This window comes from Ursus americanus, chromosome 23, assembly GCF_024610735.1.
Source record: "Ursus americanus isolate L20-20 chromosome 23, mUrsAme1.1.p, whole genome shotgun sequence".
Classification (NCBI taxonomy): Eukaryota; Metazoa; Chordata; class Mammalia; order Carnivora; family Ursidae; genus Ursus; species Ursus americanus.
Window position 1 is genome coordinate 12,240,671 of NC_142149.1, and position 22,846 is coordinate 12,263,516.

The following is a 22,846-nucleotide window of genomic DNA, read 5'->3' on the forward strand; positions in this document are numbered from 1 at the left end:
AATGTTCCACAAATGTTAAAAATTATTATCATTACCTTCTCAGATTGAATACTCTATACCTAAACATTTTCTTGAAAACTCAAGGTCACTGTGAAGACCTGAAGTCACAGCGATGGCACAGTACAGTAAATCCCCTGGTTGCACTGGCTGCCCTTTCTGAAGATGGCTCCCGAATTGCTAAGAACTGGAGCTCTTGTAAAAGTGCTTTTTATCACTCTCTATTCAATCTTAACCTGTGTCAGGTTTGCAGCTGTGACTTCCTGATGCTGGTCAATGTGCTAACGCAAGCATCTTGATCTGATTTATTGCCTCTATAAGCTCTGGAACCATTTCTGAAGCAGAAATGGGACTATCTGATGGGAGAAGGAGAGACTTCCCTCTGAGGTAAACATACATGTGTCGATGCACAGACATTTGAGCTAAGGGGTCCTTAATGCTAGAAGCCGTTTCTTTCTCATTTATTTCTATATCCCAACACCCAGCACAATACCTGACCCACACAAAAATTGTTTGTCCATTTGTCCTTAATTGAATATATTTGTACTGTGTGGTTACGGGCTTTTTTGGATTTTATTTTTAGTTCTAACCTATATTCCAGATAGTTGCAGTGATAAAGATAATGCTACTGTCAACCCTTGCTTTTTAATGTATGCAAGGCAGTGGAGAATAATCCAAACTGATCCTGTAATCCTTTCCCTACTCTATATGGTTAATACCAAAAATGAATTTTAATAACTTAAATAATGAAAATACAAACCGAAGAGTCGAAGATACAACATATATTCCCCAACATGAGAGTCTGTTGTAAATAACTGAACTAGACATAAGCACAATTACTGAACATTTACTAAATGTATGTAAATGTATGTAAACACATGTAAAATATTATGAATATTTTCCCTGGCAACCCAAGAATTTAAGTAATCAAGACAGGAGTATTTGTATAAATAAGAAAGAGATTCTGCTCTGCATAAGGACACAGATACAGGGTGACAGCTGTGCTGGCATGGCAAGGAGCAGTGAACCGCCACTCACCACACCCGCTGCCCGGCTGACTCCACCCCCTCTCCAACTCAGCTTCCCCACAGGAGAAATGCCGGCACTGGCTGCAGGACTTCTTTCTGTAAGTCTTTTCACTGTGCAATTTCATTGTTTAAAACTTCACTCAAGGCACATTATCCTCTTAAAGAAAATCATGCCAGTAGTAGTTGGAAAATACTACACAATATATTATGTGTAAAGCTCTCAGGTGTGTGTTTTAAATTATTTTAACCTAATTAAAAGAATGGTAAGTGAATGCAAAACATTGGAATATTATTTTTGATGGTTTTGAACTCCAGCAGACTTTGTATCTCATCTGTTACACAGTTACATCAGAGAAATTACAAGCAGGTATTTGAGTTCTCGCACATTTTAGAATATACATGCTTAACATCTGTCTCTCGAACTTCTTTAGGTAAACAACACCATCTTTCACTCTTTGGTGCCTGTTTGGAAAACAAGCAATAGGTTTGTAGGAGGCAGGTGTTTCCTTGCTAGTAAAATCATTTAGCCTAACCATTTCCTGATTTAACAGATTAGGACACTTCATCAAACAATGACATTTAGTTTTACTACCTATTATTTGTTTGATGTTCAAAGATCTTAAGAGCAGGCAACAGCCACCAGAGATCAATAAAAACCATTAGATAATGTGTGTGTGCTTAAATTAGGGACAGCATTTGATGCTAACTGTTTCTCTTACCTCAAAGACAAGTTAGGATCTCTCATGCTGCTTTCTTATTGGCGTGAGGAAATAATGTCACTCAGATGGCATTTCCTCCTCCTGAACAGATACTCAGAACTAAGTTTTCCACCAAGAGTTATTGCGTGTGCACACCTGTAACACTGGCTAACAAACAAAAAACCTATACAACCCATTTAGCTACTGACTTCCACAGCGCAGGACTATGTCAGATTTATGTCAGCTCTCTGCACAGTCAAAAAGGATATTCCCTGAGGGGGGTACGAGCTATCCAATCTTCAAGGACTGAGATCACAGCAGGTTTAATAAAGAAAGAAGAACAGATGTCAATGTAAAAGGGGGAGATTGTGGAATTAATTGTAAAACAAAAAGTGACATGCTGAGCAACATTCTTCCAGTATAAATAATGTGAGAACATATGCAACGGGAACAATTGAGCTTATTTTTCTTTTTAAGATTGCTATTATTTTAAACACTTCTTATTTACATTGAAAACAATTAACACACTTTAACTAGTTACATTATTAAAAAGCTAAGGCCAACTGATACTTTGTGGAAAGGGAAAAGTTGTAGTTAGGATGCCTAACAGAAAGAATTTAGGTCTGCTCCCTAAGCGAAATAGAACAGGAGTGGGTGGAAGGCTACTGGATAGGGACCAACTGAGCTCTAACGTTCTGTTTCTCAGGTGTGTCTGCCAGGCAGAGGGGCTGATCCAGAAACCTTAGTGTCCTTTGTGGCTAACTAGCCAAGATAAGACAGTGGTAGAAGAAAGATGGTCTCTCCAGCTCTGTCTCTGTATCTAACAGTCCTCAGTAGGACTTACAGAAGTTTGGGATAGCAACACATTCTTTTACAATTAGTCAGTGCATGCCTTTCTCTTTGCTACCAAACTCTCTCCCTATCTCACAGGTACCCAGATACCATCTCAGGAAGAGGGGTGACCACAGAGTTTAATGGAGCAGGAGGCCAAGAAGGTGTTCCTTAATGAATAGGAAGCCAGACATCTGTCCAAAGAATGAACAATGGACTAACAAGGACACCCAGAGGATGCCTTATACAGTGGGGGTAAGGCTTCTGATAACGTATGGTCTTCTTCTAGTAAGTCAAATATTTATGAAGCTGCATGACTCAACAGTAAAAACTAAAAAAAAAAAAAAAGTCTTTATTCCAATGAAAACAATATTTCCCTCTCGTTCAGATAGCATTTTGTAGACATGAAGCATATTTAAGATCTTGCACTGAGACTGTATTAAAACATCAGCAAAACAAAACAAAACAAAAAAACTTTAGCAATAAGAAAATTATAATTTTAAAGGGCATGTATGTATTCAGGTCAATACATGTCGGTAGACATACTCACTTTTCCAAATGACAGAAACATTCTTCCTAGACATTAAGCTCCTGGAAGGCAGACACTATGCTAATTCATCCTTAACCCTCTCCCCATCCCAGTACCTTGTATAATACCTTGCCCAGAGAAAGCATTTAATGAATATCGGCTGAGTGACTGTATAGATAAGTAAGATGAGATATACGAAGTGTTTTAAGAATGTTGTGCTACAGGGTGCATGGGTGGCTCAGCAGATTAAGCAACTGACTCTTGGTTTCAGTTCAGGTCATGAGATAGCCCCGCGTCAGGCTCCGCACTTAGCAGAGTCTACCTGGGACTCTCTCTCCCTCTCCCTCTGCCCCTTCCCCTGCTCTCTCTCTCTCTCTCTAAAATAAATAAACAAATCTAAAAAAAAAAAAAAAGAATGTTGTGCTATATAACCTGTTTAATTTTAATTTGTATGTATTTAATTATTTAAAGGTTAATGTTTTACTCATTTTCCATTATGTGAGTACTTTACAAATGAATTGATTTGGTTAATATTACAACAGTAAATAATTATAAAAGCAACAATAAAATCTTTACTATTTCAACTATTCTTTTACTTTTCATGTCATATAGCAAACAACAAATTCAAACCGAAGTATAAAAGTCACAAACCTATAGAACTCTGCATTTTATTGCCAAAGGTGTTAAATTATGTCAATAAACCCCCAGTTATTACTGATAACAGGGATGCCAGCATATGCAGAATTATTCACTGTTCCAAATGACAAGAAACAATTATTAAAGAAATGTTTAAGTAGTAGACAATTCTTTAATTGTTTTATGTTCTTTGGTTAAATATGAGCATTACTACATATGAGATTTGACAGAATACAAACAGCTCCCCTCCCATCAATTGCACCATATTTTTAAACTGGTAGAAAAAATATATAATTTCAAAGTGTTATTATAATACTCTTCACTCATTAAATATAATATAGAAGGGGTGCTTTTATATTGATACAATTCATAATCAAACTAAAGAAGCTGTTTATAAATATGAAAAATGAAGCAAAATTTGATCACTGGCTAGCTGAAATCAACTTAAGAAATCAATGATTCTTTAGGGGCTAGAATGCATGGCTTAATAAAAACCAGCCCTCATTCTCAGTTGCCTCATTGGCCATTTTAAATGTCTCATAGTATCATACAAAACATATTACCTTTTTTTCATAGGTGCGTTTTAAATGACTTTTCTCCATTTGAAACTTATTTTCTTGATCCTGTGAATAATAAATACTTTTATTGTACTTACAGTTGCTATTAGAGTCAATACAATTTGTAATCTAAGGAAATAAATCGATCTACCTGATGACAAACTTTATTTAAGTTCTGCATATTATTACAAGAGCCCTACCTGTCCAATCTTCTCAACTACAAATAGAAACGTGAGTAGCTTTGTGTGAGGGCAGAACAGAATACCTTAGTTATCTGAAGACGTTCCTACTCTCTAAAGGGTCTACTTACAGTGGAAGAGAACTTTTCTGGCCTTAGGATTAGGATATTACTTAAAAGTAACCAACTGACTCAATAGAGAAATAATACATTTAAAGTTATATCATATGTCAGTCTTTGGTGATTCTTGACCATGAGGGAAAGGGAAAGATCTAGAAGATATGAAGGAGAAAAAGAAAGTTTAAAGACTGGTAGAGAGTAATTTAAAGGGAGGAAATTATTCTAAAATAAAAATGTATTTAAATAAGGTTTATTTTTTGAATGATTCAAAAAAGATAATTCAATAAAATTATTGTTCTTTTTTCCCTATATTCCATTAGCATCTACTTTTGTTAAAATAAATAAGATGTAAAATGATACAATGCAACAAAAGAAAAAAAACGGCTACTTGTATGTCTGAGGATTTTTCTTAATTGACTCTTATTTATACATATAATCAAGAAAAGGAAAGGAGAGTTTTAGCCCCTGCTCTGTATAAAAATATAGGACTCACCCTTAGTTGCTGCTTTCTTTGAAGTTCTGATTCCTGGAGCTGCTGTTTTAATTGACAGATGTTCTCTTCTAGTTCTTTAATCACACCAGATGCCTACAAGAATTTTAAGAATAATGAAAAACAGTACCATCCTAGAACTTCTGGTTGAATAGATTTACTTTTCCCGATTGAAGGTTTAATCAGAATTAAAATCATCTATAAGTCTGAATGAAAAATATTTTTTTAAAAACTTTAAAAATTAATCTTTTAAAGTCAAAATATAAACTAAATTCTGCACAATACTTAAAGTTACAAAAATATAATACTGATGTACAGATAATGGGCTTACAGAAAACCTTCTAAATTTTACTTTTAAAAGGAAATCTACTGGAATACTTAATTCATGAAATAGCAAGTAACTGACTACCTTAGAATTGTAGCTATAGGATTTGCTTTGTGGCAAGTTTCAGTATCTGACACAAAAGTGTGTGGGTGCCAAGAAGGGTGGCTATGCGTTCCTGTATGTATGTGATAAGAAAGCTAAAGCATGACCCAGATTTCAAAATAATAATAATAATGTATATAGTTACTCTACAAAATGCATTATTGACACGACTGAGCATTTCTACTTGAATTTTCTTATATATTTCCTCATTTTAAAAATTTTCAGTACTTAAAAGGATTAACTTACAGTGGAATTTAGTTTATTAAATATTTATATTATGCCCTGTATTAGACATTCAGCATTATCAGTATTTTAAATACCAATAAAAACTCTTAAAATTTCAATTATTTCAAGAATAAAGCAAAAAAGAGACTAATTTCAAACGCCAAATAGTTAGCTTCCACACGGCTATCTATGGCTCTACGCTGAGCAAGGTAAGTAACTACTTTTTGTGGTTACATCTGCCAGCATACAGTACCTTAGAAGCTGAAAGAGCATGCTCCTTTTTCAGAAGGCTTATATCAGCCTCATATTTGGTTTGTAATAGTTTCATGTTTTGTTCATAATCGTTTACAAGATGATCTTTCTCTTTATGCAGTGTGTTGCGCCTAAAAGCAATAAGAGAATAAAATATACTTCTAGTACATTTAGAATCAATATCTAAAACGAAATTTTTGAGTGAACCAAATTCAAATGCATTATCTTTCAATCCATCAAGGAAGTGTCCACATTTAATCAACTGTTCTTAAACGTTATGCTTTTTAAAGAAGACTTTTAAAATTAACAAATCGCAGTATTTATGCTAGAAACATCCCAAGGTTAAATGCACAGGTGTGATTAATTTTGGTAAATAATTTTGAGAGTTAATATCAGTACTTTACAGCCACATCTGATAGATATCTGACTTCAGACAATACCTTGCCTTTACTTCTTGTAATTCATTACATGTTATCTGGTAACATCTTTCAAGTTCCAGTTTTTCTTGAATTAATTTCTGTTTCTGTAAGTTACTGTTCTCTGCTTCCCCAGTCAGCTGCTGGACACGGGACTCCAGTTCCTTGACCACTTGGTTCTGAAAGAATAGGTCATGGTTAGGAAAGCCTCTGACTGACTTTATAATACTTCTGTATCATTAAGTAGCCTGAAAAAAATATACATATACCCTATTAGAAATAAGAATACAGAAAATAAATGTATCATAAATCATACTGGTAAAAATTAAACCAACCTTTAAATCAACAAGATCTTTAAAAAAAAAAAAAAAAGAAGAATGCCTTCACCCACAAGAGTAAGACCATCATGTTTATACCCTTTTAGCTATTCATTCACTCGTTCAACAAATATTTACTGAATCTGGTACTATTGCAGGACCTAGGGACAAACCAATAAATAAGAGATGAAGTCCTTATCCTCACGAAAGTACATTCTCTCTATGCAACTATTAATAAATGCATATTTATTAGGTAAGTATTTGACAATGTTCTTTATCTTCACTTGAAGTTCTAGAAACTTCCTAAAATCATAAAAATAATGTAATATTTTTAATTAAAAATTTTATTGATACACATATTATCACATTAGTGTATAAAAATATTTTATTACATAGTTGCAGTATTAGTGAATGAAATTTTTATTTGTTTCTTATTTTTATTTACTTACCATTTTATCAAAAGTACTGCATTTTCCAAAGTCTCCAAAAATCATCATATAATTAAATCATTTCTTTATTATTTGATGTTTAAGTTATTTGAATTTTTCATCTTTATAAAACTAGATCAATGTGTTTATGACTAGGTATTTTATCTAAAATTAGGGTAAGCAGGCAATAGCTGAAGGGACAACTGATTTTCATTTTAACAATTACACTTCCAGTAAGTGTGAGCAATCAGAAAAGGTTAGGATGATGTTCCGATCAATTAGTATCTTTTTATACTCATTCTAAGATAAATATTTAAAATAAAGTTCAAGCATTAAATAATATTACAACCCCAACATTCTTTATTCATTCCATCCTTTCTTCATTATAATACGAATTTAGGTATATAATTTAAATTTTGGAAGCAACAGTTTCTTAATTTGAGGAAGGAAAATAATTATATCTAATGTAAAAACATGGTATATAGATATGGTAGATAGAAAATACATACAATTCCTAGCTCAGAGTCTGACACATATCAGATGCTCAGATTTCTTCTCCATGGATCCTATTCACTCTGCCTCATTATTAATGATCCCTCTGCTTTGGGAGCTCCTTTTAGAAGATAGTTCAATTTTCCAATACATATTCTAAACTCTCCTTGTTTCCTAAATATCGATTGACTGGAAGAAACAAAGAAAAGAATACATACTTGGCCTTCCAGTTTTAAATGGCAGAATAAAAATTATCTTTATTCCCTCTTCTCTTGGAAATTACCCCAAAGAGACAAGATATGCTAGAAACAGAAATGAAACTGTCTTAATATAATAAACCCTGGGAGAAGAACTGCTATCTCTGCCTGTGATGGAGTAGCTTGCAGCAGATCTCACTCGCACTGAGAAAAAGCGAAAAACCCAAAAGACATCAAGAAAAAGTCAATTTAAAGGCATTAGAGATCTTCCAAGGCAGCTAGGACCTAAGGGGGCAAGAGAAAGAAACCTCAGAGAGATAAGTCAACACTCCGTAAGCTGCTTTCACCTTTGAGGCATTCCCCAATCTTGGAGACTGAGGATGACGCAAGGCAATTAGAGCAGGGGGTGGCCTAGGCAGCCAGGACTTGAGGAACCAATATCCCTGATGCACATAGGAGGGGGCTCCACACAAGCAGTTTTCTCCTCAAGGAATTTCCCAAATTCCTAACATTTACAGGGCAGATGGCTAGGAAACCAAGAGAAAATACTCTGAAATGCAGACCAGAGTTTTTGGCAGTGTCACTGTACTTAGGAGTAAAAAACTGGAGATTATTCAAGGGTCTTCCCCTGGTAACATCAGAGACTTTCACCTCCAACTGTGTAGATGGCCACACTAGGAGTGGAAGTGAATCCGAGGTAGAACAAGGACTGCAACCCGGCCCTGAGTCACCTCGGTCCCCGAATGAATCAAGGGGAGCTGTCTCCACACCAAACACCTCTCAGAGGTTAGGGTGCACCTCTCTGGAGGAAGATAACATCATCCAGAGCATTCACGCAATGTCTAGCATTCAATCAGAAAATACCAGGCATGTCAAAAATTAGAATCGAGAGGGAAAAAAAAAGAAAGAGAAATGGACACACAGAATGGTCCAGATACTGAAATTTAAAAATCTATGAGGAATATGTTACATGACTCAAAATACATGAGGAAGGTCTGTAAAATGAAATGATGATCAAATAGAAATGTAGGAATACTCCAAGAAAGCATGACCCATGGCTGGAGATCTTAGAAAATATCATCAGAACATAGTTATCCAAACTAAGTGGGATGCAAATAATCTGTTGCTTGGTTCAACAATAACATCTATGCAAGCTGGAACTGTAGCATCTCTGAACCCAATCTGGCATGAAAGAATAAGCAGGAAAGTCTGAGCTAGGTGAAAAATCACACAAAGCCACATTCATAGGAAGCAAGTTATGACTGAGGTCAACTCAGGGAAAGAAACAACAGTATGAGAAGACTTACAGCACGTGTAGAATAATAAATGCAATCGAATTCACTCACACAGTAAGTGAGTTATTTGTTTTATTATCATCCTGCATAGTAAGACAGTTATTCATTTTATTATTTTTTAATTTATTGTTATTTTATTTTTATGATATATTTTTAAGGCATTTTCCTAACACTCATGGTGTCTTACATAAAATAGACCCAAAGTAAGTAAAATAAATTTAAGGGAAAGCATATAGACATATACTGAAATGCCTTAAGGACAACAATATTTAGGCAAAGTAACCTTTTTAAAAATGAATACAAAGAATTGAGAGGATAAAAAATAATAGAAGCCTCAAAATGAGCAAAAAGTTAAAAAAAAAAAAAAAGATGCCATCAAATCATTACTTTGCAGGCTGTGGCGACAGTGTAGAGGGAATACCGTGTAGGGAACAACAGGATCAAGGAAGGAACAAGTAACTGTATAGTTAATGACAAACGGATTACCTTGTGTGCAAAGAATATCTTCCCACATCGTGAACTCAAAGGTGGCACCTGGAAGATGTGGTTGGAGTTCTTGAATGGGCATGGCTTATAAGCAGAAGTTATAATAGGCATTAGATCAGTAATTAAAGTTCTCAATCATGGGTAAATGGGACAAACTGCATTTGTGGGGTATGGAACAAGAGGAGACAGGGAGAGCAACTAGCAGGTTACTAGAAGGGTCTTGGAATGAGGCAACAATGGCCTGAACTCAAGTGGTAGCTGTGGAAACAGAAGGGAAGAGGGAATCCGAGAAAATTTTTGTAGTAGTAAATAGTATGATTAAGTAAAACACCAAGTAAAGGAGATGACAAGTGGCAAGAATTAGAAATCTTCCAGGCTCAAAATCTAATATGCCAAGAGAATTATAACACATTGGGAATCAAGACAAAGCTCAGCAAAGAGTATTATTTTGGTAGGAAATAAAGACATGATTTTCAACAAGTTACATACTAGGAAATTAGAAAATATCCAGTGGGCCTTCACTTATGCAACTGATAGAATAAGACATAAGGACTGGAGATACAGATGTTGGAATTGTACATACAAACATTTGAAATCCTACCAAAAAGAAAAATTAGAAAGGGTTAGTAACTCAGCAACTATTTAGACTGGCAAAAAAGAGTGATATATTTTATCTTATTTCATAAATTTATTGAAATATGACAAAAGGATGTACAAATCTTAAGTACACATTTTAATAACTGTTTACAAATTGAAAATACCCATGAGCCATTACAAGATGTAAACATTACCAGCCATTCTGAAGCCTTATTGGTCATCCTCTCCACAAAGGCAACCACTACTCCAACTTTCATCACAAAAAAATTAACCTTGGCTTTGTTGAGCTTCCTATAAATGGAATCATACAGTACTCTTTTGGGTCAGGCTTCATCATGCATATTGTATGTCTGAGATTCATCCATGTCATGGAGTATAGCAGTAATTAAACCTTTTTCATTGCTATATATAGTTTTACCCTGTGTGAATATACATAAAATAATTTATCCATTTATTGATGGGTTGTTTTCAGTGCCTGGCTATTAAAAATAATGTTGCTATGAATATTTTATGGCACATATATATGCAGTGATTTGTTTTGGTTATACTTCTCGCAGTGAATTTGCAATTGATTTGAAAACTATGCCCATGCAAAACTCTGTAAGTGAACACTTATAAGAGCTCTATTCATCATTGCCAAAAAACTGGACAGAAACAAGATATCTTTTAAGAGATAAATGAATAAACAAACTATGGTACATCTATATAACTGAATGTTATTCATCAATAAAAGGAAATGAGTTTTTAAACCACAAAAACACATGAAGAATCCTTAAAGGTATAATTGCTTAGTGAAAGAAACCAGTCTGAAAAGGATACATAATATATGATTCCAATTATACGACATTTTGAAAGACAAAACTAGGCAAACGGTAAAAAAGATCAGTGGTTCCCAGGGATTCTAGGGAGAGGGGCAAGGGATGAATAGAGTAAAGCACAGGTGATTTTTTAGAACAGTGAAAATATGTATGATACTATAATGATGGATACGTGAGAAGATGTATTTGTCAAAGCACATGGAATTTTAAAGAACAAAAAATGAAGAGATGTTATGTAAATTTAAAAAATCATTTAGGAGTTGGGGGGATCTCAGGAAGAAATGCAGACTGTGACAAGAGAATCTCGTTATATTACTAATACATGAAAAAACTCATTGAAGGGATGGGGGAAAGGGGATGGCTTAAGCAATTTTAAAATGAGTGGTGTCTGTAAGACCAAAAGCAAAAGATAACTGCTCATAAGCACTGTACTCGAAGTTGGTTCCCATGGGGGTATGGATTAATAACTCTGATACTGTATACATGTATACGGGAATGGAACAATTAAGTAACAATGAAGGAGGACGGTGGAAGCCAAGTTTCCACTGTTGGATTAAGAATTTACAGATACACAATGGCAAGAGGCCAGAACAATCCATGTGGTAATCTGAGTTACAGACATCAGTAAGAAATTATGTTTAAATGGATACAGATGATTACATATAGAAATGTTTATAGAAATGCATATATACACAAGTTAGGATATGCACATATACTCCCTTGCTCTGTCAGTAACTAAGGGCATAAAAGAAAAGACACCCCAACAGTAATGAGCACACCTAGCACACAGATCTTGGTTTCTAATACCTTCTCCATGGTATCCACATTGATGGGGATATGTCAAAGGGGCACCGGAGCCCACTGAAAGAGTTCCCAATGGCCAAAGCTAAACAATTTGAGCAAAAAATTGAAGGAATATTGGATTATAACCCAGAGTATAAAATAAATAATATCCCAAGTCCATACGGATATAAATAAATGATTCAATAAATGAATAAATGAGAAAGAAGAGACAAATCTCCCTCCAGAAAAACTTCAAACAATTTATATAGATACTCCATCCTCAAGCATGGAGAGCATAACTCCCTACTTCTTAAGCATGGGCTGCACATAGTAACTTTCTTCCAAAGAGGACAGTATGGAAAGGTGAGGAGTAACTTTATGGTGAAAACCCTAACAAACACTATCTCAGCCAGGTGATGAAGGTTAATATCAAAGTGATGTCATTGGGGCGCCTGGGTGGCTCAGTTGGTTAAGGGTCTGACTTGATTTCAGTTCAGGTCGTGCTCTCAGGGTTGTGAAATGGAACCCAGCGTCGGGCTCTGCACTCAGCACGGAGTCTTCTTGTCCCTCTCCCTCCCCCCACTTACACGCACTTTCACTCTCTCTCAAATAAATAAATAAAATCTTTTTTTTAAAAAAGTGATGTCATTAATTTCACATACCACTGATCTGACGTGATGAGAACAGCACTGCACCTGTGGGATCCTACTGCCTCAACCCAGAACCCCAGTCTAAGCGTAAGAAAAACATGAGACAAAAGCCAATAGAGGAGCATCCTACAACATGCCTGACCCACACTCCTCAAGACTGCTGAGACCATAAAGAACAAGGAAAGCCTGAGAAACTGTCACATCCAAGAGTAAACTAGAGACCTAACAACTAAATGTAATGTGATGTCCTGCATGAGATCCTGGACAACAGGACATTACATAAAAATTAAGGAAAACTGAATAAATTATGGAGTTTAATTAATAATAATGTAACACTACTGATTCATTTGTTGCAACAAGTGGGCCAAAATAATGTAAGATGTTAATAAAGGAAATTGGGTATGGTATATGGAAAATGTGTATTATCTTCTCAAATTTTCTGTAAATCTAATACTGTTTTTAGAAAAAATTAAATCTACCTTCTCTTAAATGTTCAGTTAATTCAAAATGATGAACTGGTGTTACTATCTGGGGGTTTCTTTATAATTATGAGGCTGGGAGAAGAAATGCTGGTGGCAACTACAAAATAACAAAGTCCAGCCATCTCAGAGAGGAGATGAATTGCTCCATGAATTATCACATGTCCCTACTAACAACAGTTAATAATGGCTAAGAAAATTCTCAGGTGTCTAAGGCCCTTTGATACTCTTTAAGGCTGGGGTTCTTAAACTTGATACAGGTCCATGAATACAATTCAGAGTGTCAGGAAATTAGAATGGAGAAGAAAATCTCATCTTAATTTTCACTACCCTAACTGACCTTCAGCATTTCCCTTCAACTAAGAATATGGTCAACAAACCAAGGTAGTATCATATACCACAGATATTTTTATAGTCCATCACAGTTTGGGATAATCACTAAATATTGTTTATCTTCATCCTTATTAATAAATTACAATGGTTATCAGACCCACTGCTAAATCTTGATATTTATTGCATTAGTTCAGAAATATATATATTACTTTATCATGACTTTGATTTATTAATATTTTGATAACTATAACTCAATAAAATTTCTTCATAGACTTCACAAGATTGCCAGCGGGATCCATGATACAGAAAAAGGTAAAGAATTCCATTAACTGAGCCTAAAATCACACCAAACCACCCACAGACTTTCAGTGTATCTAAGCATTGTTATGAATAGAGCCCTATATTTTACAGCTGTCACCTCCCCAAGCATCTAAAAATTTTGCTATAATTTATTAATTATTTATAAGTTCTAATATATTGTTTTAAAAATTCACTGTTTACATGTTTTAATTATGAATTTCACACAAGAAAATCCCTGCCAATACCAAAAGACATAAGTCTAATAATCTATACAAGTATCTGCTTATAACAAATGGCAATGAAACAAGACTCAACCAAAAAAAAAAAAAACAGAAAAAGAAAAAGCCTGAAAGAACAACAAAACCAAGAAACTAATTCTCAGTGACAGTCCCGTCTTTCATCTTAAGCCATGCCTTGAACTCTACCTTATTTAATTATTAAATCAGGAGCTGCTCAGCAAGATCTGTCTAGTTTTGATGATTCTTAAATTCAATTCTGCTGACAGACTCTGTCCATTTTTCTCTATATTTACTGTTACCTAATGACAAGGTCTGAATGCTAATTATTTTTTTAAGATTTTATTTATTTATTCGACAGAGAGATAGAGACAGCCTGTGAGAGAGAGAACAGAAGCAGGGGGAGTGGGAGATGAAGAAGCAGGCTCACAGCGGAAGAGCCTGATGTGGGGCTCGATCCCAGAACACCGGGATTACGCCCTGAGCCGAAGGCAGACGTTTAACCGCTGTGCCACCCAGGCGTCCCTGAATGCTAATTTTTAACTTCAACTTTCATTAAAAAGAGAATGAAGTGTCTCTGACAATGACCGTTTGGCTCCAAAGCATCACTTTTCTTTATATCCCAAATGTACAAAAATTAAAAATTCCAGTGTGAAAGATCTTGCTCTTATGTTATTTAATTAATAAAATACAACTATGGAGTCAACTATCTTAGGCAATCAGTATGTTTCACAAGTTTGAACTTTAAAATTATTACGTTTAATTCATGTTTGCAAAAATTTAGGATGTTGAGATGACAAAAATGTATGTCAGATATAAACTTGGTGTTCGTTCATGACTTCGGATACATCGTTATATTCATTATCCACAAAACAGATTCTTGAATTTTTTTTTTTTTTTTACCCAATAAACCTGATCCACCTCTAGCCTTTCGCATTGCACTTGTTAGCATCATCATTTGCTGACTGATACCTCTGTCCAAACCAGCCCCTCTCTTACCTAGACTACAATAATAGCTTCCTAATCGGTCTCCCTGCTCCCATTCTTGGTCCCTCACACTTTTTTCTCTGCACAGGGCCAGAGAGACATGTTTAAAATATTAGTCAGATGGAATCACTTCCATGTGCTCAACGCATTAAAAATTCAATACAAATATACTAAAAATTCACTGAATTGTACACTTTAAAATAATTTTGTAATATATAAATTATACCTCAGTAAAGCTGCTTAAAAAAAAAATCAATTACAATCGTCTACACAGCTTTCTCTGATTTGTGCCCTAACTGCTTTTCCTACCACTCCCATTTCTGCTCTCAGTGCTAGGTCTACACTGCCCCCTTGCTGTTCTCTAAACTTGCCCAACACATCCCAGTGTGAGGATCTTTGCACTGGCTGTTCCTTCTGCCTGAAACGCTGTTCCCAGATTATCACATGGATTCCTCCAATATTTCCTTGGGTCCCTTTGTAAACGCCCCACCTTCAGAAAGACTTTCCATGACTACCTTACCTGTGGTAGCACCTCCTCTACCCTATCCCCTCACACCAGTGTAGCTCAACCTTTTTTTTCTTTTAATTATTGCCCCCTTAATTAACGAGACTTTTTAGTTATTTTTTTAGTTGTTCCTTACCATGAAATTTTAATACCCCAGACTTGCTGTAGACCTACTGGAAGGTCACAAACCACTATGATACCTAAAACTTCTTTTATCCCAACAACCAATGGACAACCCCTTGAGGACAAAATCACCTCCATTTACAATGCAGGTCTTAAACTGAATTCTTTTTCATCAGAACACTTATCCCTGGCCACTTATACTTCTTTATTGGCTGTAACCTGCTCAAAAATGTGAACATTGCACACAAGGACCTTTTGGTCACCACTGTGGCTCCAGTATCCAGTATAATGCCTGGCATGTTTTTATAATAGACTACATATGTCTTTTGGATTTACTATGCTTTAAATACAGGGGGGGGGGGTGAACCTCGGGGTAGAGGGCCACGGAAACTGTTGTTGTTGAGTTGTAGGAGATCCTTACATATTCTGGATGTCAATACCTTACCACATATGTGATTTCCAAATACATATGCTCTGCTTGAAGAAAAGAAGAAAACAAGAGGAGGAGGAGGCCACCAGCAAATGAAAATACTGTATATGAAAAAAATATAGTATCTAAATAAAAGGTGTAATAGACACAATAACCAGAAGGAAATCTACTAAAGAAATAACTGGAAAACCATCCTAGGAACAGAGAATAGGAAGGAAATACAAAGAGGTAGAAAGCATAAAATAAGACCTAAGAAGTAGGAACAACCCATCTTTTTGGAGAAACAATGGAAATAAATTTCTCTGAACACAGATTTAAAGGGCTCAAATAATGCCCCAAAACCCACACCTGGGGACATCACAATGACATTTAACATTTATGAAAGTCAAAGATATTTGCTGATGTTCAAAACTGCTCATATCTTCTATACTTATACCATTTTAGGCCACACTTCTTCTCATGTTTTTTCTTTTTAGTGTTGCTCTATTATCTTCTGGTATCAAATATTGAGGTGAGAAAATCTGAGGGAAGCTTAATATTTTTCCCTTATAAATGACCCAAATTTTTGATGTTTTTCCTTCATTGGGGGGAGGGGAGTTTCAATCTGGCCAGTCAAAGGATTCTAAAGCGTCTCAAGGACTCCCCAAGATGTGCTCATCATACTTTGAGAACTACTGTGGTGAGAAATCTCTTCAGAAAATAACCTCATGTCTTCTGCTAAGATCCCAGGCTTCATAAAGGGGATGGGGGAGGGGATAAAAAGATCTGGTTGTTTTTGGTTGTTAATTTTATCATTAAAAAAGTTTTATTATAGGACATTTCAAACATACACAAAAGTAGAAGGAAGAATATGATAAACCCACTTGTGTCCAGCACCCAAAGTCAACATCTAGGTGCTTCTGAAACAAACTTCCTAGGAATCCAATATGTTGAAGCACCACCTGCACCTCTTCTTCCAGAGGTGACCGGTGCTGACAAGTCCTGAGCCTCTAGGAGAACCCCTGGTGTCATCCAGTTTGCTTGTAGATTTCTTCAGTGCTGAGTTAGGGTTCTGCTTTCTTGAACTGGTCAGTTTCAATTCACCCACTCCCTTCCCAACTACAAAAATTTTATTACTACCAAATGCTCTTTGTCCTTCTGGGTTTATGCCTTTTTCTTTATCCCCTTACTATCATTTTTATGGGAGGGGATGGAGGCCAACACAATCTTCAATCTGCCATCTTCAAGCAAACGTTAATTAACTTCTTGAATTGATTATTTTCTCATTTATATGTCTCTCTTGATTATCATTCTTGCATGTTACATTTTCAAAGATAATATTTAAAAATTACCTACTGAGCACTTACTATGTGACTTAATTTATGTATATTAATTTATTGAAAATTTCCAACAGGGATGCCTGGGTGGCTCAGTTGGTTGAGCATCTGCCTTCAGCTCAGGTTGTAATCCTGAGGTCCTGGGATCGAGCCCCAAGTCGGGCTCCCTGCTCAGCGGGGAGCCTGCTTCTCCCTCTCCCTCTGCCCCTCTCCCCAAATAAATAAATAAAATCTTTAAAAAAATTTCCAACAACATATATTACACTGTACTTCTGTTATTCTATCTAACAGATGAGGAAAATTAACATGTGAAGAACTCACACGGCACTCAAGCTAGCAAGCTGGGATTTGAACCCAAGACCCTAAAGCCCAAGTTCCAAGTCACTGTGGATCCTGTTTCCCATTTCTTAAATTCTGTAACATAGGCTGTAGAACTGGTCTAGGGGTCTCTAAGATAAGCCTGAGTAACTGACTCTGGTTCAAAATCCACAGCTTTAAATTCAAGGAAGTATGGGGCCAAGCCAGGCTGGCCTGGGTGGACTGTCAGTGGAAAATGAGAACTGTGTTCTTGCCTAGGACACAAGGCTCCACCATTCTGTAAGGTTGTATCATATATCAGGAACAAGACTGATGAGGTGTAATTGCCTCGGATGGGAGGAGCCCTGTCCATGTACCCAGGAGCCATGTTTCAGGTTTATGTATTTTAGGAAATCAGCTAACCTTCTCAAAGTCTGAAGATGCTCACTCTCTGAGACCTGTCCTCGGCAACCAGGTACTCCCTGAGGTGACTCTTGAGGGGAATCCTTTATCTTTCCTTAGAGAAAGTGACTGGTCTCTGCTGTGTACTCTGGTAACCTCCTTCTGCATCCTCTTAGGAAGGGAACTAGGGTTTACCCATGTGATATCTGAGTCTGGTCTCTCAATCAAGTTAAAATGAAACAGAAGGAAGGAAGGAAGGAAGGAAGGAAGGAAGGAAGGAAGGAAGGAAGGGAGGGAGGGAGAGGGAAGAAGGCAGGGAGAGAGAAAGAGAGACAGAGGGAGGGAGAGAAAGAGAAAGAGGGAGGGAGGAAGGAAGAAAGGAAAGGAAGATGGAGAGGGAGGGAGGGAGGGAGGGAAGGAGGGAGGAAGGAAGGAAGGTCTCTAGATTGAAAGTCAGTAAAAAAACAAAAACAAAAAACAAGAAATAAGATTTGTAAAGGCTTCTGAGGGTTAAGGGAAAAAAAACTGGCACTGAACAACCCAGAGTGAAATCCCATAGCAGACTTCAAGAGACTGTCCATTGTCGCATATAATTTTGTAACAAGTCAGAAGGTAAAATTTTTTTTAATTCTATACCACATTTATTTATGCACTGCACACATCAAGGAAGCATGAAGTCATGGAGATTAACAGGATAGTTACTAAAAACGGCAAGAAAAGGGAAAAAAAGACTCACCGTGGACTGCGTCTGTGCCATGTATTCACTCTCCATTTTATTCAGACGCACGTTTGTGTCCTCGAGCAATTCTTGAATATTTTCTGTGTGCCGCTTTTGAAGATCAAACTTTTCCTTTTCCATTTCTGCGACGGCATTGTGGAGCTACACAGTGAATTCAAGACGCGACTCCGTCACTATTATTACAGAAGAGGCTACTATGCAATTCAGAAAAAAATGTTTTCCTATATTTCTCTATTTATTTGGTGAGCTGAACAACAAAAGATATAAAACTCATACAATAAACATTCCAAGTAAAGAGATTATATAAAGCATAATTATGAAACAGTTTTTTTCAGGGCGCCAGGGTGGCTCTGCCGGTGAAGCAGCCCACTCTTGATTTCGGCTCAGGTCATGATCTCAGGGGTCGTGAGACAGAGACCTGCATCAGACTCCAGGCTCAGTGGGAAGTCTGCTTGAGATTCTCTCCCTCTCTCTCCCGCTGCCCCTAACCCCGCTCTCTCTCTCTCTCTCTCTAAAATAAACAAGTAAATCTTTAAATAAAATTTAAAAAAGGAAAAAAAGAAACAATTTCTTCTTGACTTCCCTGAGCTGAAAATCTTAATGAATAAACAAATATTAAACGGAATTATCCTCAGGTAGGAAGAGTAAATGCATCACACAGATAACACAATGCCTTGGCTGAACAACACTAGTATTTGCCTGAAACCAGGAAACAGAAATATTTATAATACTGTTATTGACTAGGAATATGATCTCACTGGCAGGATTTTCATCTCATTTGCACAAAATTTTGCACAAGAGTAGTGTTAAAAATGCTTTCCCCTTCACCCTCACCCCTGACAAGGAACTTTTTTTTACTCATTTCATAATCTATACAAAAGCAGACTTAAAGATGGCATTTATAAATCAAACAGGGAAAGAGTTCGCTAAGTAGGAATGTATACCACATGTCCTCCTGTATATAGGTCTTTTTAAGGTCATGTATCTACTGTTTAAATGGATGAAGCACCAAAATATCTATGTAACTAAGGTAAAGAAAACACGGTTCAGAGGATAGCTTCCAAAGGGAGTTAAAAATCTGCTCCCAGCCTGGGGATATTCCTTCACTTATCTTAATGGGAGTGAAATTCTGAGTCTAACTCCTATCCCCACACCTAACCCCAGGCTCACTGAATAGGTGGGGAGTGAAGAAGTCCAGAAGGGTTTAAAAGACAGATTTGATGTCCCATTCATGAATAGGAGAGACAAGGATATAACACATGTGTAGAAATTCGGTTTTGACTAGGAAGATACTGAACAGGGAAAACCCTGAGAGATGGTGGGAACTCGAGGCAGAATGTTGACAGTAATTGTGCTCATTATTGTCAAGGGCCCTAAGAACTTTTCTCATTTCTAGCTGAACAGGAAAAGTGGGGATGGCTCAGTAATGGCCACACAAAAGAAGACCCTTGGGTTTCACAAATTTCACATATGCAGTTTGGGCTATTTTTGAGTGGTCCCCCGAATCCCTGATACGTCTATTTTGCCAAAGTCTATGTTTCAAACTGGTGTTATGTCTGATATTCAGAAATCAGTCACTTAGCGGGCACATGAATGTGGCCAAGCCCACAGCACCTAAATTTCAGAGCTATTGACTGACCTATGTAGTAACTCTGACAAAGTGATCGGAAGGGCCACTTAGAATTTTGTGGTTTTACTCATGTTGTAGTGGTTTCTTTATGTCTGTGGTCTCCCAGAGGTCCTAGGACATATGCCTACTGAAAGCTGCAAGTCTACTGCATCTAGCAGTCCGCTAGCACGTCGTGGCTTCTCGGGTGCCTCCCACCACTGATTTACAAGGGCACTGTGCCTGTTGAAGCCAGAGGAGTGTCTGTAAGTCAGCCAAAGGAGTTTCCATAAGTCAGCCCGAGTTATCTCACCCAGGGAACTTAGAGTTAAGACTTCAGGGGTAAACATGATCCTGGCAGAAACACGTATGCTCGAATTTGGCTGACACGTCTGAGGATCAAACAGGTGTATGTAGTCTAATAACCTGACTGGAGATGACTAATACTCAAGTATTCATCCGGAAATTTTATTAGTATCTACCATGTACCAGGCACAATACATCACTGAGAGCTTTCCCAGACCTAGGAATGAACTGGAGTCCAGGTAACTTGGTCTGGGAGGCTTTACAGGGCAAACATTCCCCTCGGGATAAACTGTTCTAGCACCAAATATTATTTGTCATGCTCTGAAGTACAGTCCTTGCTGGGGCTTATTAAGCCATCAGGATGCCACCCAGGGCCCTGATAATGAGGAGATCAATCCATTTTTTAGCCAGGGTTTGGCAATGCATACATGGGATGCCAAAGGCCTTCCCAGCATCCTACATATGGGTCTTTTGCCTGGACATTTGACCATGTAGATGCCTTATGCTAGAAGGGACCCAGAGAAGCCAGGAATCTGTCTAAATAGATGGCGAAGTACTGTAAAACCCCACAGGTCAGCAATGCAGCCACTCTGGAAAACAGTCAGGTAGTTCCTTGACATGTTAAACACAGAATTACCACATACCCCAGAGATTCCACTCCTAGGGGTACCCCTGTGAAATAACGGAAATATAGATTCTGGCACAGAGCTAAAATCCCTGTGATGTGCTCAGTGATGAGATCACTAGGTGCGTCTTTTGTTCTAATATTTGTCTCTGACCCCAGTTGCTGGCCCAGAGCTCCTAAATCCCTTAGAATTTCCTGGGTGATAGGAGTGTGTGTTGTTCTAACGAGGTGACTTTGGTTGGGCTCTTGGACAGCTTCGGGATGGGGGCTGGTGACCTAGACAGTCAAGCCACATGATTAGAAGCTTATAACTTTCAGCCCCACTCCCCATCCTCTAGGAAGGGGAGAGTGGTTAAAGATTAAGTTTACCATTGCTCATGCATGCGTAGTAAGGCCTCCCTAAAAATCCCAAAAGTTTCGGGTTTAGAGAGATTCTGGGTTGGTGACCACGTGGAGGCACTCAGGGACAGGGCACAGAAACTCTGTGTCCCTTCCCACATACCTAGCCTGTGTATCTTTTTGTCTGGTTATTTATCAGCAGCTACTATTATATCCTTTATAATAAAACAGTAAATGTAAGTCATGTTTCCCTAAGTTCTGTGAACTATTCCAGCAAATCGGAGAACCCAAGAAGGGGTTTCATGTTACTCCTATTTATAGCTGCTTGGTAAGAAGTACAGGTAACAACCTGGGACTTTTAACTGACATCTCAAGTGGGGGCAGTTTTGTGGAATTTAGCCCTTACCTTGTAGAATCTGACACTAACTCACTCTAGGCAAATAGTATCAAATCTAGTTGAATTATAGGGCATCCAGTTGGCATCCAAGAAAATTGCTTGATATGTAGAAAACCCACGTATCTGGGAGTCAGAGGTGTTACGAGTGTATGAGTGAAGGAAAACACAGGCAATGTTTTTTGCCATACAATAGCCAAGAGAAATGAAAATATATATCCACACAAAAACTCGTACACAAATTTTCATAGCAGCATTATTCATGATATCCAAAAAAATGGAATCAATTCAAATCCCCATCAACTGATGAATGGATAAACAAAATGTGGTATGTCCATTCAATGAATCATTCAGCCTTAATGCTGACTGAACTCTTTTTTTTTTTTTAAGATTTTTTTTTATTTATTTATTTGACAGGATAGAGACAGCCAGCGAGAGAGGGAACACAAGCAGGGGGAGTGGGAGAGGAAGAAGCAGGCTCATAGCGGAGGAGCCTGATGTGGGGCTCGATCCCATAACGCCGGGATCACGCCCTAAGCCAAAGGCAGACGCTTAACCTCTGTGCCACCCAGGCGCCCCCTGACTGAACTCTTTATTCATGACACAACATGATGAAACTTAAAAACGGGTAAGTGAGAGAAGTCAGTCACAAAATGCCACATAGTGCGTAATTCTATAGGCAAAACTCTGGAGACAGAAAGTGGATTACTGGTTGCAAGAGGCTGGAGGAAAGGGAAACAGGAAATGACTGCCAATTGGTTTCTCTCTGGGATGACAGAAATGTCCTAGAAATTAGATAATGATGATGGTCACACAAACCTGTAAATATAATGAAAACCACTGAACTGTACGCACACTTTAAGAGGGTGAATTTAATGAATCATAGTCAATGTTTTTAAAGGCCCACAGATTAGAAACAGCATGGTAGAGTCAGATAACTGGGAAAGTTCTGTGAAGCCAGTCCAAAAGTACAAAAAGAAGT

The 22,846-nt window shown here is 37.2% G+C and overlaps 1 protein-coding gene across 12 annotated transcripts in view; it reads right to left on the reverse strand.

Moving 5' to 3' along the window:
* The window catches only part of CEP112 (centrosomal protein 112), a 437,573-nt gene that overhangs the window by 333,022 nt on the left and 81,705 nt on the right, over positions 1 to 22,846 (reverse strand). For all 12 annotated transcript variants that reach the window (XR_015721256.1, XM_087854195.1, XM_045813972.2 and 9 more), the window contains 5 exons: positions 18,592 to 18,735; positions 6,409 to 6,563; positions 5,970 to 6,099; positions 5,068 to 5,160; positions 4,283 to 4,342 (listed from right to left, as the gene is read on the reverse strand). Coding sequence is in view for 11 of the 12 variants with exons in the window: in XM_087854195.1 (XP_087710321.1) it covers positions 4,283 to 4,342; positions 5,068 to 5,160; positions 5,970 to 6,099; positions 6,409 to 6,563; positions 18,592 to 18,735 (582 nt within the window). In the remaining variant the exon portion in view is untranslated. The remainder of the gene's footprint in view (positions 1 to 4,282; positions 4,343 to 5,067; positions 5,161 to 5,969; positions 6,100 to 6,408; positions 6,564 to 18,591; positions 18,736 to 22,846) is intronic.